Here is an 18,140-nt window from a genome sequence, read left to right as displayed (position 1 = left end):
CGGAGACGCCGCCATTTTGGCTGGGCCGAGGGGCCGACTCAGCGGCGGCGCGGCCCTGGCCTGGCTGGCGGAAACGGCACCGCCGGAGAGCGAGGCCGGGGCGGGGCGGGCGGGGCGCTCGCACAGGCCCAGGATGGAGGCCGCGGCTCGTTCGGGCGGCGGCGGCGCTACGGGGCCGGCGCAGGCGCAGTCGCAGTCGCGGGAGTACAAGCTGGTGATGCTGGGCGCCGGCGGCGTGGGCAAGAGCGGTGCGTGCGGGCGGGGCCGGACCCACGCGCGGGCGGCGTCGCGCCTCGAACCGGGGCTTGTCCGTGCGTCCCGGTTCGGGTATGTGGGGGGTGGTGGTTCCCAGCGCCGCAGGGCCAAGAGCAGAAGGCGATGTCTCGGCCCGGCTGGGGCCCGCCCGGCGCGCCTGGGAGCAGGCCGCGGGCAGACGTCGCGTCGTGCATGACCGTGTTCTCGTTCTCGCTTTCAGCCATGACCATGCAGTTCATCAGCCACAGGTTTCCAGAGGACCACGACCCCACCATTGGTAAGAAATGCATCTCGGAGACTTGCGGGTGACGGGAGCTGCTGGCCTGAGCCTTGCCCCCCAAAGAGACCCGAAAGCTGGACCGGGAGGAGTGGGCAGTGGGGCCGTGCCATTAGCAGCCGGCCGGCTTGCGCAAGGCCACAGTCCGCAAAGAGGACCGCGAGTTTAGATGTGGCTTATTGATATTTTTACCCGCTTGATTCAGATCCAATTCTCGGTACAAGACCTGCCTAATGAATCCTGGCAGAGTTTAAAAGAAATGGTTTTCGATCCATAAATAACAATAGAAAGTGCTTGATGATCGTGCGTGTGCTTAGCTGCGTGCTTTAACGTTCAGAGCAGACCCAATGGTGCCTTTTATTTCTTTCAGCATTTCTGCCTTTGATAAATAGACAAGCGACTCAGAGGGAGAGGGAAGCGTTTCAGCATAATCCCAAATTATTTTTTCACTCCAGGTCTCTTTTATCTTTAGACAAAACCATAGGCCCCCATCTGCTGATCCTGGAAGAACCAATTTAAACAAACAAAAAAAGCAGTGTCAGGCGTATTTGGGAGTTGGGAGCTGTATTGTGGTAAAATTTCATGGCACCAGCAGTGCATTTAAAAGTGTTATTAATTTGGACCTCTGTCCAATTTTGCAGTATTATTTTAAACAAAGTCCTGTTTGGTGTATAGTGTTCTTCAAGTTATGCCATCTGAGGTTTACAAGACAAAACAAAAAGCCTGAGTTAAGAAATAGCCTACATAATTATACAGGGTCTTTTCTTTTTTTCCAAAGTTAGAAATACTGTGTTTTGTTCAGGGTAGTTTTAATTTCCCCACACATTGCAGTTTCAAGACTTCCCATGGGGTTTATTTTAGTAGCGTTTATCGTCCAGATAATCCTTGCTACACTTTTACTACTTAATTTCATATTATTACTCTGGTAGTATTTATACTATCCCAAATAATTCTTTGCATTGGTTGCAGTTTTCTAAATCTTACTACTTTTCTCCACCCTTTCATCATCAAGACATTTTCCAGTATTAGTCTTCTTGCCTGTTCGTTGTTTTGTTCACGCTTATTTTTTCTGTTGCTGTTCTGTGAACTCATTTCTTTTGTCATGGTGTTTGTGGTAACTCACTCCCCAGGCCTGAGTACAAGACTGTAAATCGGAGTACAGTTGTGTAAATCAGAACACAAGAATTGCCATTGACTGTGTCGAACCATAGGTCCATCTTGCCTAGTCTCCTGCGAGCAGCATGGGCACCACCACTTCCCCAGCTGCTGCTGGAGCTGGGCAGGGAGCAGCAGGAGCCTGAGGAGTTGCCACAGGCTCCTGCTATTCCTGTCACCGTCGCCATCTGTCCAGGACCTACAGCCCCCATCCTGTCTCGTGGGGGCCTCCCTCACCAGCACCAGCTGCCACCTACAGCCAGTGGGGTTCCTCTGGCAGCACCAGTACCTGCAGCCTGCTTGCTAGCTGCTCCAGAAGCACCCCAGTTTGTCCTTCTGTAGTGAGTCCTGTGCTCCAGTCCCTATCTCCCGCTGTTCATATATGACTGAGTAAGCCAGCAGCTTGCTTCCCCCCTCCCTCCTGTGCATGTCCCTGTTTGTCGTTTTGTGGTACCAGTCCCTCACATATACCACCCCTCCATCCAATGGAACTGGAGGAGGCATACTTGAACCTCCCCACCCCCGCAGCAAGTTGCTTTTCTCCCCCTTTTACACCACACCTGACCCCACCTAGCCTCCAGTGGCAGGGCAAGAGCCCCCCAACTAGGGGGCTGCCAGTGAGCCAGGGGAGACCCTGGTAGGCCAGGGGGCTTCCCATGGCCAGCATCCACAAGAGGGGGGCCACAGGGTCCTGCAAGTCCAACCATGAGAGGGGAAAAGACAAGGGTTCCTCATGTTCCTTTTCCACAGCGGGTGGGAATGGTAAAGGGCCTGCAAAAAGGCCAAATTACCAACAGCAGTGCCTGGTTAGCAGGTACCTTGCCCACTCAGCCTTCTCTCTACTCTAAAAGCCTGGTTGCTCGTCCCAGCAGCCTGAGCCTCAGAGCCTGGGCCCTCCACCGCCTGTGCTCAACACCTCCGGTGATCAGGGGCCCCCTCCCCACCATCGCCAGGTGTAACGGGGGGTGCATTGTGACATGCTGGAGATTGAGCCTCTGCTGTTTGAAAAATATGTGCTATGCGCTTGCTTGGGCCATGGAGTGGCCACCCTGTTATCCCTGAGCCTGAAGCCAGAGGTTTTTCTCACTTGAGGTAGTGCCAGGCTACCTGCTGCATCTCCAGGTCTGGGTACAGGGACTTGTCCTCAACCTGGTGAGTATCTATGCCCCTGCATATGACGGAGATGGCCTGCTTCTACCGGCACAGAGCCACTTACCTTGGCATCCTGAACCCTCATGAGTGTTTGGTCCTTGGTAGGGACTTCAGCGTCACCCTCAAGGGGCAAGATCGTGCTGGCAGGGAGTGGAGCCAGCCTGTCACAGGCGCCCTCAGGGAGACCATTACAGACTACTCCCTGGTGGATGTTTGGCGTGCCCACTGCCCTGATGACACCACCACTTTAACCTTTGTCAGGGTGTAGGAGGAATGGCCATGCTACTCCCAGCTGGACCAAAACTACATGCACATATTGAACACCACCCGAGTTCGCACCTTTCATAGAATCATAGAAGTAGGGTCGGAAGGGACCTTGTAGATCTTCAAGTCCAACCCTCTGCCTGGGCAGGAGGAAAGACTGGACTCAAATGAGTCCAGCCAGGTAGTCATCAAGCCTCTTCTTAAAGATCCCCAGGGTAGGAGCCAGCACCACTTCCCTTGGAAGTTGGTTCCAGCTCCTAGCCACCCTAACTGTGAAGTAGTTCTTGCGGATGTCTAATCTAAATCTACTCTCTAATAACTTGTGTCCATTGTTCCTTGTCATGCCAGGGGAAACAGTGTCTCCCCTAAACCCTTCTGGTCCCCCCCTTTGGCACTAGGCCGGCTCCCTTCAGCAGCCACCACCTCGTGTACGCTCAGGACACTGCAGCCCGAGCTTCCGGGGCCGGCCTACTGGCACTTCAATGACAGCCTGCTGGAGGACATGGGCTTTGTGGCTACTTTCCAGGAGTTCTGGCTGGCCTGGCATGAGCAGCAGCCAGCCTTTGCCTCAGGCCAGAGATGGTGGGACATGTAGAAGGTGTGCATCAGGCAGTACTGTCACCACTGCACCCAGGGGCACACCCAACAGCAGGAGATAGAGAGCAGCTCGAGAGAGAAGTATTGGAGCTGGAGAGGCGCCTGGCCGCTGACCCAGACAACCCATTCCTCCGTGGAGGGTGTTAGGAGAGTTGGGAAGAGCTTCAAGCTCTGGACAAGCACTGCACCCATGGCACATTCATCCACTCACTTGTCCAGCTCCTTTGGCAGCTCCTGCTTCTATGCCCTGCAGAAGAGGAGGGGCCCTAAGAAATGCATTGCCTGCCTCTTGGCAGGCAGTGGCACCTCCCACACAGACCCAGGCAAGATGCAAGGAAAGGCAAGGGCTTTCTATACATAGCTCTTCTCTCTGGGTTCAACTGATACCACTGCCTGCCAGGTCCTGTAGAAGGGGACTTCTGCAGGTCAGCATGTGTGACCAGGACCAGCTGGAGGCTCCTCTCACCCTGGTCAAGCTCGGACACGCTCCATCTGATGCCTGCTGACAGTGCCAGGCGTCGATGGGCTGACTCAAGTTCTGCTATGCTTTCTGGGATGTCCTTGGCCCAGACCTCACCGGTGTCTGGGCTGAGTCTGAAGGGGATGGGGAGCTCCCCATGTTGTGCAGGAGAGACGTCCTGGTCCTGCTGCCCAAAAAGGGGGACCCCTGTGATCTGAGGAACTGGCGCCCAGTTTTGCTCCTCTGTACAAACTACAAGGTCATAGCGAAAGCCATCTTGCTGCACATGAGGTCTGTGCAGGCAAACATGATTCACCCTGACCAGGTGTACACAGTTCCAGGGTGTTCCATCTTTAATAACCTGTACTGGTCCAGGACCTCCTCAAGTTCAGTCACAGGGATGGCCTGTTTTTGCCTTCCTGTCCCTTGACCAGAAAAATGTGTTTGACAGGGTGGATCATGGGTACCTTGGAGGCATATTGAGGGCATTTGGCTTCAGTCCCCACTGTGTGCGGTTTCTTTAGGTGCTGTACACCACTGTAGAGAGTATAGTCAAGCTCAGCTAGATGCTGATGGAGCCCATCTCGTTCAGGCAGGGAGTGCGACAAAGCTGCCTGCTATCATGCCAGCTGTACACCTTTGTTCTTGAGCCCTCCCTCTGCCTCCTGTGCAAGCAGATGGTGGGGCTGGTGCTCAAGGAGCCGCCCATGAGCGTGGTCTTGTCAGCGTACACTGACGACGGGCTCCTCGCCATCCAGGATCCAGGTGATCTGGCACAGGTGGAGGCCTGCCAGTTTTATGTACTCAACAGCTGCTTCTGCCTGGGTCATGGCCTGACAGTGGGTGACAGGTGGGGGTCTGCTTGTCTCCCCAGTCATTCCTCCCCGCCAGAGAACTGGCACCAGCTGGAGGTCAGGGTGTCTGAACGGCTGCAGGCATGGGCAGGCTTGCTGCAGTGTCTCCCTTTGTGGGAGAGCACTGGTCATCAATCAGCTGGTTCTGTCCATGCTCTGGCACCTTTTCAACACTGTGGCCATGCTTCCAGAGCTCCTGGTCAGTCTCCAGCGATGGGTGCTGGGGCTCTTCTGGCCAGGACAGCACTAGGTCTCTGCAGGTGTCCTGAGCCATCTCTTGCGGGACGTTGGGTAACGCCTGGTCTGCTTCCGCAGCCAGGTCCGCACCTTTTGCCTTCAGGCCCTGCAGATGTTCCTTTATAGTACCAGTAGCCAGGCAACGTTGTGTCTGATCGGCTGCACCTTGCACCACCTCCAAGGCTTCCGATACGACTGGCAGCTCGTCTGTCTTCAGGGTTTCCCAAAGCAGGACCTGGAGGAGCTGCCAGATTTCTACTGGCATCTCAGGACCTGGAGGCTGGTCTCTGCCTCCCGGTCCATAGGGATGGTTGCCCAGGATGCTGACCTTACCGAACCTGTGCTGAAAAACCTGCAGCTGGCAGTGCCAGTGACGGAGGTGCCCTGGGAGTGCCAGAGGATGGTCCTGGCCCACATCATTCATGTTGGAGACCTCCTGGACTATGCTAGGCATGGGGTGGGCAGATCCCTCTGCGCTGGCCTGGCACATGGAGCTACCCATGCTGCATGCTCCCTGCCACACACTCCAGGAGGCAAAGGCTGCCCACTGCCCTTACCTACATTGACCAGGTCTTTTACCTCCTAGTGTCCCCCAGACCTCTGGAGGTCATGCCTCTGCAGGGCTCACGGTGCTCCCCCGCCACCTCAGCAGGCTGGGGGGCACCAAGCTGGTCCGCTTCTCAACAGCCTGCCGCCGTCAGCTGTACACATTTGTGCTCCACGTTGTCCATCATTCTGTCCTCACGTCTCACCCCAACAAGAAGTGGTGGGACACTCAGCGGGTCATTGGTCCCTGGTGGACTAGCCTGTATTCTCCGTTGATCCTATGAGACACAAGGGACCTCAGCTGGCAGCTTCTCCACAGAGCAATCTCCATGGGCATGTATCTGGCACGCTTTACAGACAGACACGGCACCTGCCCCTTCTGCTTACAGGGGGAGACCGGCACATGCCTACGCCAAGGGCACCAGGTTACAGCGCCTCCTCCAAAACCTCCTGCTGAGGTTCTGGCTTCCTGCACCATTTCTTTTATGGACTTCCTGTCCGCAACCCCACTAAGTCCAGGGACCTTCTGGTCTTTCTGATCTTCCTTCTGATCTTCTTTCTTTGGTTTCAGAGAGTTGACAACAATTCTTATGGCTGCCATTGCGGTTCTTTTCTGTGATTTGTCTGCTGTCTCCCCATAAAGTTAGAAAATGCCAACAAGTAGAAGAGAAATAAAATACTCCTTTCCTTTATTCTTTTTGGTTCCTGTTAAGATGCACAAAACTGAAATCTTAAATCATCACACATTTTATCTCATTTATCAGGAATAGTATATACTACTATAAAGGATTTGTCAAAGTAAATGTCTGTCTAGGTAAGACAAACTAAAGTAGCTCTGAGTATTGGTAGTTTAAACGTTAGTCCATCTATCAGTTATACAGTGATTTCAACAGGTAAGGTGTTAAGTACAATGTAGTAGTATTTTTTGTGTGTGTGTTTATAAATGCTATAGTCTTATTTAAGCTTTTATTCCCTCCCCTCTCTCCTTTCCCCCTGTTTGCTCTAAATCCACAGAGGATGCTTACAAAATACGAATACGTATTGATGACGAACCTGCAAATTTGGACATCCTGGATACAGCAGGACAGGTATGTGATCAATAAGGATAATAAGGTGGAGACTAATAATAGGATGGAAATAATGATAGGGTTGTGCACATATACTTAATGTGTGTCTGTGCATCTTTTCTTTAATTTTGCTGTTATATTGTCTTTTTGAGTTATTCTGTCTCTCCAGCCTATTTCATGTATTGGTAGCCATGAAACAACTATTTGTTTTGTGTTCTGCTTTGTTCTTTCTTCTCCACTGTTGCATTGTTCTTTATATTTGAATGATATATGCTAAGAGATGCCCCAAGTTTCCAGATCCTCTGTCTACAGTTACAGAAACTTGTGCCTTTCAGCTACCTTGTCTATTTATCCCACAGGTGCATATTTGGTCCCACATATAGGGCAGAAAGGTAACACTTTGTGAAGTTGTTATATCCTTGTTACTAAAATGGTTAGGACGCTGCTGTTGATCAGAAGCCGCTGTACTTGTGCAGGAATTGAAATGTTACTGTTTATTTCTAGGCAGAATTTACAGCCATGAGAGACCAGTACATGAGAGCAGGCGAGGGATTTATCATCTGCTATTCAATCACAGACCGCCGCAGTTTCCATGAAGCACGTGAGTTCAAACAGCTCATCTACCGTGTTCGGCGCACTGATGACACTCCCGTTGTTCTAGTTGGAAACAAATCTGATTTGACACAACTACGACAGGTAACTACCCAAAGCCGTTTGCAAGATGAAAAATGGTTCCTTTTTATAGTGTAGTGGTAGAGCTAATTCTAAATAAACGTCCTTATTCCTTTTCCTTGGGTTATTGTTTTTGTTCTTGGTTTCATATTTAAATAAATTAGAGTGTCATCTTAGTAATGTTGAAAAATTAAGAGGATGTGGTGGACCGTCAGTTTTAAGCACAGAATGCACTGGTGGTCTATAAGCATGTCAGTTTTTATTGTGACGTAGTTGTAGCTATTGACATTACTCTGGTATTTATCTCAGATGCATCAGTCTCCAGCTTTGGGAGCCCGCTGTCTTTCCCTAGAACTTCAAAACTCAAGCACGTTAAGTTTTCCCTTTCACTTAGTCCTGCAAGAGCAAATCTGCACTGCAGGTGAAACAGCAAGTGAACGCAATCTGCAAATAGTAAATATAGTGGGCACGGTTACGAGTGATTGACAATAATAAAGGAGAATGTAGAAACCAGTCTAAGAAAATAAATGAGAATACATTCCAAAGAACATCACCTAGGTCATCTAGGAAAAAGCCGTCTAAAGTGTGTATTCATTTGTGGGGTAGGCAGGGGCATGGAAAGATCTGGAAACAGCTATCCAAAAACAGATCAAAAGATGATGGTGCAAAAGAAATTAGATGATTTTCTGATGTGATAGGCCAACAAAATGGCTGTAATTGGATACCCAGTCTAAGGACTTGTTCTGGAACAGGAAGTCAATAGTTGCTGCGCATGGCTTCAAAAAGAATTGAATGGCGTTTAAGGAAAAGCAACAAAAATGATCACTGATTTGTTTGTTTGTTTGTTTATTCTTTAGAAGTTGACAAATGACTGATGTGCTTGCAGTTTAGTATTATGAAAACCTTTTCTATTCATTACAAAGCGAGATGTGCACATACAGATAAGGACCAAACTCTACCTCAGGAAGATCGACATTGTATATGTACATGGACGTAGACTAAAATACGAATGTTCAGAGAATCAGGTGAATAGGAGAAGTAGTGGATTTCAGGAAGATATTTCAGAAATGTGTGGAAAGAGGGTAGGAAGTCTGCAAAAGTAGGAAGTTACATGAAAAAATCCATGGGGTTAAAAGTGAGGGCCATAGGCAGAAGCGGCCGAAAAGAATAAACAAGCAGACTTTTTTTTTTTCCTTCGCTGACTAATATGTATTTTGTTGAAGGTGTCCAAAGAAGAAGGTTCAGCGTTAGCACGAGAATTCACCTGCCCTTTTTTTGAAACTTCAGCTGCATTCCGCTATTATATTGATGATGTATTTCATGCCCTTGTGCGAGAAATCCGTAGGAAAGAGAAGGAAGCGGTCATGGCAATGGAAAAAAAAACCAAACCGAAAAGCAGCATATGGAAAAGACTGACTTCGCCATTTCGAAAGAAGAAAGATTCAGTGACCTGAAGGCGGGAAAAAACTGTCAGCTGCAACATGTTAACCAAAGCAGTCCAGTGACTACACTTTTGAGCATCATGCTTGTACTCCTTTTCTGACAGTGTTTTAATAGGAAACTTAATGTGGGGAGGGGGGTGCCTTTTACCTTTTTTGTTGGTTTAAAACAGCTTTCCCCCTATTTTGGAATTTTTAACCTGTGACATAATGGTAGTTTTACTTCTCCTTCCTGTCACTCTGACTTAGGTCCAGAAAATGTCACTGCCAACTTGGTTGCAAATGCTGATAAATATAAAATATAATGTCCCTGCACTTTTGAACATATGTTTTGGCATCTTTGTATACTGGAAACAGAGTCATGTAGAGAGTTTGACTTGGACTTAGGCTCTAACTTAGTTTTTTTATGGTGGTTTGCACAACTGAGTTTGTTGCTTTCTAGAAAAGTAATGCAATACACAAAGCTTACTGAGATCAGTATTAAAAGTAAAGTTTACAGAGTGTAGCTGACTCGTAGAATTGGGCTTGCAGGCAAGAGGAGTTTGTGCTGGATTGTCTTGTTCTGATTACACGCACGTTTCCAGTAAGCAGAAGTAGTAGTCAGCTCCTTGCACGTGCTTACCTAATGTAACTGTCAAATTTAATGCAGCACAGAGTGTCGTTTAGATTTTAAACAGGTCAGGAAGAACACAGTTGATATGCCAGACTTAGCAACATTGCGGAAGTAGTAATGTTTTCTTACTGCATGTAACATTTATTGTATTGTTGTAGAGTATTTTGTGTAACGGAACAGAATTGCAGGTCCTCTGAGGATCAAGAACTCGGAATTTCTTGACTTGCGTGTATAAAATCTTATCTGTGATACTGCACTGGCTAATATTTTTACGTTAGGTTTTACGTTGGTTTCTTAAGGAAGTCGGTGCTATTGCTAGATTAAAGTCTCAAATGTTCTGTCAGAATTTTTTTTTTTTTTTTTAATGCTTTGGGACTGCATTGCATGGTCCCTTGAATTATAGAGAACAGTGATAAAGTCCAGCAGGGTCCTACAGAACTAGTCCTGACCCTGGTGATACCCTTCCAGCACATTTTACAGCAGTTGGGAAGATGCAAGGGAAGGAAAGGATTAATTGGGCTTAGTGATAGTCCCTAAGGAAGATGATTGTATGAGTGTACCTACATACCCACACAAGCCAGTGGGTATATACGCCTGCACAGTAAACATTTACATTGGTTAGGAACTTGTGTCTTGTTAAGCATGCTTGTCATGTCACAAATCACGTATGCCTTCTGGTGCGCTGTTTTTATGGCAGAATTCTGATTTTTATGTTTAAGAGTTCATCCAAATACAGAAGTTGCGCTTGACATGTTTTTTACTTGCATTGAGGCAACTCAGAAATGGCCCAAATAAATTTTTTACAATTCCGTTATGTTATGAATAAGCAAGTGTGACATAAGCCAAAACAGTTTCACAGGAAAATAAGTGCCTAAAAACTGGTGTATAAAAAGAAAGTGTTTCTTTATCCCAAAAAATGCAGTGTTTTTACCGCTGATTTAATGGTTATCCATGTCAATTGTGTTGATCTCACAGGGTTGGAATCAGATATGTAGCCTTAGCTTGACATGTATTGTGATTTGCATTCAGATTTGGAAAGCAAAGGTGTTAAGATTCACTTACAAAGGATTTACTGAGAGCAGCCAGTATGGCAAAGTACTGAGCCCCCAGGCCTTTCTTTGGTAACTTGTTTCTCTCTTTCTACACATTTTCCTAAGGTGCCATGGGAAATAATAAGCTTGAGTTTATTTTTTATGTAGGAAATTGCAGAAACTAATAATGTCTTTTTCATGATTAATTTATGTTTTAAATGTGCACCTGGATTACTTGGCTGGGATGGTATAGTCAGGGATGATCCTGCCCTGAGCCGGGGTTGGACTAGATGACCTCACGAGGTCCCTTCCCACCCGACTTTCCTAAGATCCTCTACTTGGAAAATTGTATTAATTTCTGGTTTTTTCTTCCTTGTGAAGTTCCACTCCGAATCCACCTGTGGTGTGCTATGCTACTGGAAAACCTACAAATTAGTTAAATGAAAAATTATCCAGAATACTTTTTTTTAATTAACTTCATGAACAATGTTAGATAACTTTACAGTAGCTACTGGTTTACAATTAGGGCTGTAATTGTTAATTCAATAAATACTGTCTGTATCTTTTGGATAAAAAACAAGGTAAGCCACATTATGGAAAATATCAGAGAAAAAAAACCACATAATGGCTCTAAAATCAATGGCTAGTTTTAAATGGAAGATGATACAAAACTCTTTTTTCTTGCTTTGCACAGACAGTGATTTGTACTGAAATAGTAACTGGTTTGTAGCATGTTTAAAACTTGCAGGCTTTAAGGACACAGGCATCATAAGCAGAGTTAGAACTATGCGGGTTGATCCTCATTCTGGTTTTCTGATAATCAGTGGAATACATGTGCCTTGACTGAACCCTTTAACAGAACTCGGTGTTTATGACGCCCCGTGTGAGCCTGGTGCTTATGGAGTTATTAAATCGGAACAGCAGCCAGCACTTTGTACGTCATGTTATTCAACATGGTTTTATATTTGTCATGCAAATTTGTACACAAATTGATTATTTCATTTGACACAATACAGATTTTTTATATGAATATTTGTATCTGATGTTTTAATTTCAGATGTCTAATGCTGGGTAGAAAAAGCCTTGCAGGTGGAGGTGTGGTTGAAACAAAATGCCTAATGGAGCATTCATACCTCTTTTTTGGGGCTGGGGTGGGGGAGGGGGGATTTTAATTGGTTTACTAGGTGGGATCTCAGAAGGAGGCTTTGAAATTAAATTTCTAATTAAAATATACAAGACTCAATACTACCATAATAGCCAAATTCATCTTGTGAGTAAAGTAATTGTTTAATTAATTCATTTACACTTGTATACGCTCTATAAAAAATTGGATTGCTACTTATCACATTTGAGAGGAGACGCTACGTGCCCACCTGAGCTAAATGTCTCGAAACTTTGGTCTAGGTATTAGTATAATATTGTATATTAGTGTACAAGTGAACATAATCCTTTGGCATTTCACACTGTGTTGGTTCTTCTGTGTTCTAGTTCTCACTTCTTACTAGCTACACTGTTTTTTGTATATATATAAAAAACAGTGTAGCTGTTCCATGTGGCACAGGACACATAAATGCACTAATTTAGCAATTGTCTTCTGAGAAGAAATAAAAAACAAAACAGAAGAGTACACTTACAAGCAGATAAACTATTTTCTGCTGACTCTCTTACCCTCCCCCCCCATCCTTTAAACACATGTTTGAGAGCGGTTCTGCAATGTGGGTAGTAAGTGACTTTGGTTTAATTAGAGAATCTTGGGCCCTGGACTGAGAAATCCCCAGCTAGCCTAAATTATAATAGTCCATTGTGAGGCTCTGGAGATCTCTATCCATTAATAATACCCAGGCCACACAGCTATTTTTATTGCTCCCATTCCTGTAGAGTAAGTTGACCTAAGTCCATGCATTGAATTAAACCCAGAAATGAATAGGCAGCTGACAGAGCTATTGAAAAACTGGTGCAGTTTTTTCTCATCAGTTGCTGCTACCTAACCTCAAGGAAAAGCATGTATTGCATTGCTTCTGTTTCTGTTAATGCTGTTAAGTGTTAGCCTGCATAAAATACAGTGACTTAATCCACTCTAGAACTCATAAATCTATAAATTACTGCAATGAGGTAGAAGAAAAAAGAATGGACAAATCCTAAACAGGACCAAATTGACAACAATGTGGACATTTGCCTGGAAATTCAGAATCAATTTGGGAAATAATGCAAACTGGTAAATGAGCCAGAAAGCACCATTAGTGACATAGGCGGAAATCACCTCTGACATCTTCCTCTGAGCACTTTTATGCCATCTTGTTACTTGGATCTTCTTTTGCTAGTTTTGAAAACCTTACTTTCTTCAAATTTCCACTTTTGGCTAGACACTGGAAAGACAGCAACATGTATGCCTGACAAAAATAGATGCAGAGATTTTTAGTGCGTATTGGTTATATGTTTTTCTGAATAGTCTCATAATCTCCCCAGAAAGTTGCGTGGTTGTTGGACAGTATTTGGAGAAAATCAGTATTGAATGATTCATTTCTTTTTATCTGAGGCAGGGGCCACAGCATGAGGTTTGGGGTAGGTGGAGATGGTCAGTATCAAATGTTGCTGAAAGACCTGGGGTGGGTGACCCGTGTCTCTCAAAGGGAGTTTCAGCTGTTCTTAGAGGCAGGTGGAAAAGGACATAGGAACAGAGTTGCTATTCTGGTTCTCAGCAGTGTTCCTGGGCATGTCAGAGGTCTTTGAACCAGTTTCTGAGAGAGGGCCGAAACGTGTCTTGTTTAAAGGTGCTTAATACTTTGCAATCCTGAGAAAAAGCAGTGGTAAATTTTGTAAAATAAAACAAAGGTCTCCCCTCTCGCAGGCCATTAGGGCAAAGATCTTTCTTATAGGCCTTTTCACGATAATTCTTGCACAGAAGTATTGTATTTTATTAAGCAGTAGTGTGTATTGAGTTGCTGTGCACAGTCCGTAGCTAGTTGGATCACTTAAATTAGCCTAGATAGGATTCTATTCTAATAAATTTCCCCCCTTATTTTCTTCCATGCATTCCCCTCTCCCCCACCAACTGTATGTTGGATCTCAAAGACTGCTACTTAATAACTAATGTTTTTTTCTCTTTCCTTTAAATACTGTTCAGTCTAGCTGCCTCTGTCCTTTCTAAAAGTGTTTCCTGGTCAGTGTGTATTTAGTTACACTCATTTTTGGTCTCCTAGCTTTTCCCAGGTTATGGATTCTGAGATGGTGCTTATCGACTTTGCATAATTGTGTGTCTATTACAGTGAAGTGATACCGTAACATAACTGCCTTTTTACTAGGAACAGAGGTGAGACTTGCTGCTGTGGCTGTTAATGTCTGTTTTGGGAGTTAAAGCCCTTGCCTATAGTTAGATAATTTAGGCTCTAAGTACACATCTCATTTTTGCTGGCTTGTCCCTGGTATGACCCCAAATAACCTTTTCTCTGCAAGTCTTTTCACAGCAGTCTGAGTTAGTCTATAAGGTATCTACCCTGTCCTCTGCCTATCTTCAGGGTAACAGGCTAACTACCTCTATCCACAACCACCTTAAGGAAGCACACAGCCAAGCATTACCTGAACACTTCAGAGGGATTCAAAGGGGGACAGTGGACATGAATGGTAGGATCAGAGACAAAAGATTTTCTTCTAGGCACCAATATGACATGTAGTTACAAGCTTTAAATCATGGCCAAGATGTCTGGCAAATGAACGCAACAATTAGGAGATGGAGAAAAAGTAGAGACCCAACAAAGAAATCCTTGAATTCAAAGGTTTGTCTAACATTATGTTGACTATGTAATTGGTCCAGTAAAAGAGATCACTCTGAGAAATCATTGCTTCTCGCATAATTTCTAGACCATCTCAGCTACAACATCATTTTTTACATAATGGTAAAAAGGATAAAAACATTTTCTGGAAACTGGAGCACTGACGCTTGTATCTTGAGGAATGGTTCACTCATCATGGCAAAGACAAATAAAGTTATGCCTTTCAAAGAGTGACTGTAGGTGATGCACAGAAAAGCCATGTGACATGACTTGCATTATAACAGTTAAACCACTAGATGGCCTTGCCAGAGGTAAGCAGATGATAAATCAGCCCTGAAAACAAACTTTTTTTTTTTTTTTAAGTAATGATTAATCAACCTGAAAATTATAAAAGCAAAAATTTGAAGCCTCTTAAGCCGGAATAGAAATCCTAGACCCTTTGAAGCATGCAACAAGCAAGTTAATTTGCATTTGAGAAGGTTAGATTTCCTAAAGGAAAGGGGGAGAAAATGAGGAGTGCTGCAAAGAAAAGGATCTGGTAGTTCCATTGTCTCACTAAGACTCAGGAGCCCACTGAATCCTACAGCATGCAATTCCTGGAGAATGTGTGGGACACGTATTTATTAATTTAATTTTTACTCTGTCAAGAGCAGGAGGTGGTTGCTCTTGCACCATTCCCTGAGATCAGCATGTTGAAGAGCAGAACTGTTTTGCTTTGGAACTGCCCTTGGATCAGATTCTGTGGTTCCTGAGTCCGGGACACCCCCACTTAGCGCTTTGGTTCCAGAAAAACTGAGTGCTAAGCAAAACAGTGTTAAGTGAAACCAATTTTCCCATTGGAATGAACGTAAATAAATATAACTAGTTCCCAGTACTCCCCACTCATACTATAATATCACCAAAATTCCCCACTAGTACTATAAAATCAATGAATTCAGACATCTAAATGTATGCAAATGCTTTAACACTTTGAACTTTGAAATAAGGTATAAAATTACAAAATAAAGTAATGAACTGTATGCACAGATGCACTTCTACTTTATGCTCCCTTCAGCACTCCGAATCAGGGCTGTCAGGGTTAGTGTCAGTTCAGGGGATTTGGAAGTGCTTGGCTGAGGATCTTTTTGAGGGGGGGCTGTAGGGGTCGAAGCCAGAGTTGTGCACTTCCTGAGGAAGGAATCCATTGATAGCTGCACTTTGGGCTTCTTTTCATCATTGTAAAGCAGCCTGTAACAGTTGACTTCATTATTAACTCCTCTTGCACCTGCAGAACGCTGCATGTCAGAGTTATTCTCACCAAAGTAGGAAAGAAAGAAAAGCTTCCAGATGTTTGAAAGCTTCAGCCATGCCTTTGCCAGTTAAGGTCCTCACTGGTTGAACATCTTCCTCCTTGTCATGGCTTCTCTGCTGTTCGAATTGAATGAGGTCCTCAATGCTCAATTCCTTCCTGTTGGAATTGATCAACTCCTGATTGTCCTCAGGTTCAAGTTCATCAAATCCAGTTTTCTTCCCAAGCTCAATGATATTGTCCCAAATTGTCACCACTGATTCCTCAAACCCTTGGGAATCCTGGACATGGTCTGCCCAAAGCTTTTGCCAAATGCCATTCATTGTTTTGGAGGCAACTTCATCCCAGGCACCTGAAATGTTATCTATCACCCTGCAGACATTATAGCCCTTCCAGAACTCTTTTAGGGTCAGAGCACCCTCTCCATCTGTAGTCCTGACTGCCTAGGAAAATAACTTTTACATTATTACTGAGGCCATCAAGTGTGGTGTAGGATGCCCTGTGGCATTGTCTAAAATGAGAAGTGCCTTGTGGGACAGATGATTCTCAGCACAATATTTCTCAACTGCAGGACAAAAATAATCCCTGAACCAACTCTGAAAGACTGACATATTGTGACCCAGGCCTTGTTGTTAGATTTCCAAATGACTGGCAGACTGCTTTTATGATAAACCTGGAATTGTTCTGAGTGGTATACAAGCATTGTTTTCAATTTAAAACCCCCAAAGCATTACCACCAAGCAATAAAATAAGTTGATCCTTGAACACCTTAAAACCTGGCATCGACTTCTCCTCCCTGGAAATGTAAGTCCTAGAAGGCATCCTCTTCCAGAAGAGGCCTGTCTCATCAGCATTGAAGACTTGCTGAGGCATATAACCCCACTCCTCAGTGATTTCTACAAATTTATTTGTATAACTGGAAGCTGCTTGGGTGTCAGCACTAGCAGCCTCCCCCTGAATAGAAATTTTATGCAAGTTGCTGAGCCTCTTAAATCTTTCGAACCACCCCTTGTAATAAAAGGCTCAGAAGCAGACCCCACAGGCAATTTTTTTCTGTAAATCATCATGCAGACTCTTAGCCTTCTTCTGAATAAGCAGCATGCTCAAGGGCATACAGTGTTGAGTTGTATCCCCAATCCACACACTTAGCCTCTCCATTTCTAACATAATTGGAGCCCTACTCCCACTGAGTTTCAAAGCATTCAAAGGAGTTACAATTCTACCACATTCTTTTATCTTGTCTTTATTTTTCAGTATGGTCCTAACAGTTGACCCAGCCAAATTCAACACTCTACAGACCTCATTCTGGCATTCCCCTGCCTCAGTTTGCTTCAGGACATCCAATTTAATCTCCAGCGTTACACTTTTGCATTGTTTTTTCTCAGCATTTGCAGTCTCAGAGTCAGCTGTGCGTTTCTGACTCAACTGATTTCAGCACTGAGCTCAAAAGATGAAGCAAGACAGCAACACGAGCACGAAAGAGCACAGAGCATGAATATTTTTGACGAAGCAAGATTCATAGATTGTAAGGCTGGAAGGGACCTGGGAAGATCATCGGGTCCAGCCCCCTGCCCTAAGCAGGAAAGACAGCTGGCATCAAGTGACCCCAGCAAGGTGCCCATCCAGTCTCCTCTTGAAGATTTCCAGATGGCGATGAGGCTGTGCGCCGCTGATGCTCCCTGCTCGATACCCATGAGCGTTATAGCGAAATTCACTGGGCGCTAAGTGAAATCGGGTATCAATGTGAAGTGAACACTATAATGAAATGTACGCTAAGCGAAACAGCATTAAGCAGGGGTTGCCTGTATTATAAAAAATCTGACTTCTCATTGGGATGTAACTCCTTTTTTCCTGGAAATATATATACAGAGAGAAACATTCAGAATGTGACCTCATCTAATGGCTTTTCTTAACACTAAATGGGACTTTAGACAGTATCACCAGCAGGTTTTTCCACTTAGATTGCACCACTGTGTACAATGGGCTCCTTTAATTTTGCTTCTGTATTTTTTCCTATACTTCCCAGCTTCCATTATTGTTAGCAAACTGAGTAGTGTTATGACTTGGCACATGATTTAGTTTTAAAGTCATGCAAGTAGCTGATAAGTTTAAGAAATAGAGATGCTGCCAGATTGGAGCAGCCCCTGCAGTGAATTGCTGCAATAAGCATCTTCCTAGGTGCTAGCAGAGGAACACTAGAGTGACACTGGCTATTTCTTGATGCTGTTCCCAGCGGCTATTGCTTGAAATTGGGACCAGTGAGGCTGATGGCAATTTGAAACCCCAGTAAACAAATACATGCATTAATTTGTAATAAAATCATGTTAGAGTAATTGGTAAGGCTTGAATAGGTGGTTTTTGCTTATCTTTTTCCTTCTTTTCAATTAAACATGCAAACTCATACCACCATGATCCATTTTATTTATGCTGCATATGTTGATTTAGCTCCTGTCTTTATACTTC

General features: G+C 45.0%; 1 protein-coding gene across 2 annotated transcripts; it reads left to right on the top strand.

Annotated features, from left to right (window-relative positions):
• The first annotated feature begins 115 nt into the window (after nucleotides 1–115).
• Nucleotides 116–11,646, top strand: RIT1 (Ras like without CAAX 1). Of its 2 annotated transcripts, none has more exons than XM_019556883.1 (5): nucleotides 116–248; nucleotides 476–532; nucleotides 6,812–6,885; nucleotides 7,369–7,560; nucleotides 8,760–11,646. In XM_019556883.1, exons 1-5 carry the CDS (start codon nucleotides 134–136, stop codon nucleotides 8,988–8,990), a joined length of 669 nt encoding a protein of 222 aa, XP_019412428.1. In that variant the 5' UTR covers nucleotides 116–133; the 3' UTR covers nucleotides 8,991–11,646. The 2 variants fall into 2 exon arrangements, with proteins under 2 accessions (XP_019412428.1, XP_019412429.1); XM_019556884.1 differs by having other exon boundaries at nucleotides 174–214.
• The last annotated feature ends 6,494 nt before the right edge of the window (nucleotides 11,647–18,140 follow it).

This window comes from Crocodylus porosus, unplaced genomic scaffold (genome assembly GCF_001723895.1).
Source record: "Crocodylus porosus isolate Cpor-Errol unplaced genomic scaffold, CroPor_comp1, whole genome shotgun sequence".
Classification (NCBI taxonomy): Eukaryota; Metazoa; Chordata; order Crocodylia; family Crocodylidae; genus Crocodylus; species Crocodylus porosus.
This window is presented reverse-complemented; position numbering and strand designations above follow the sequence as displayed.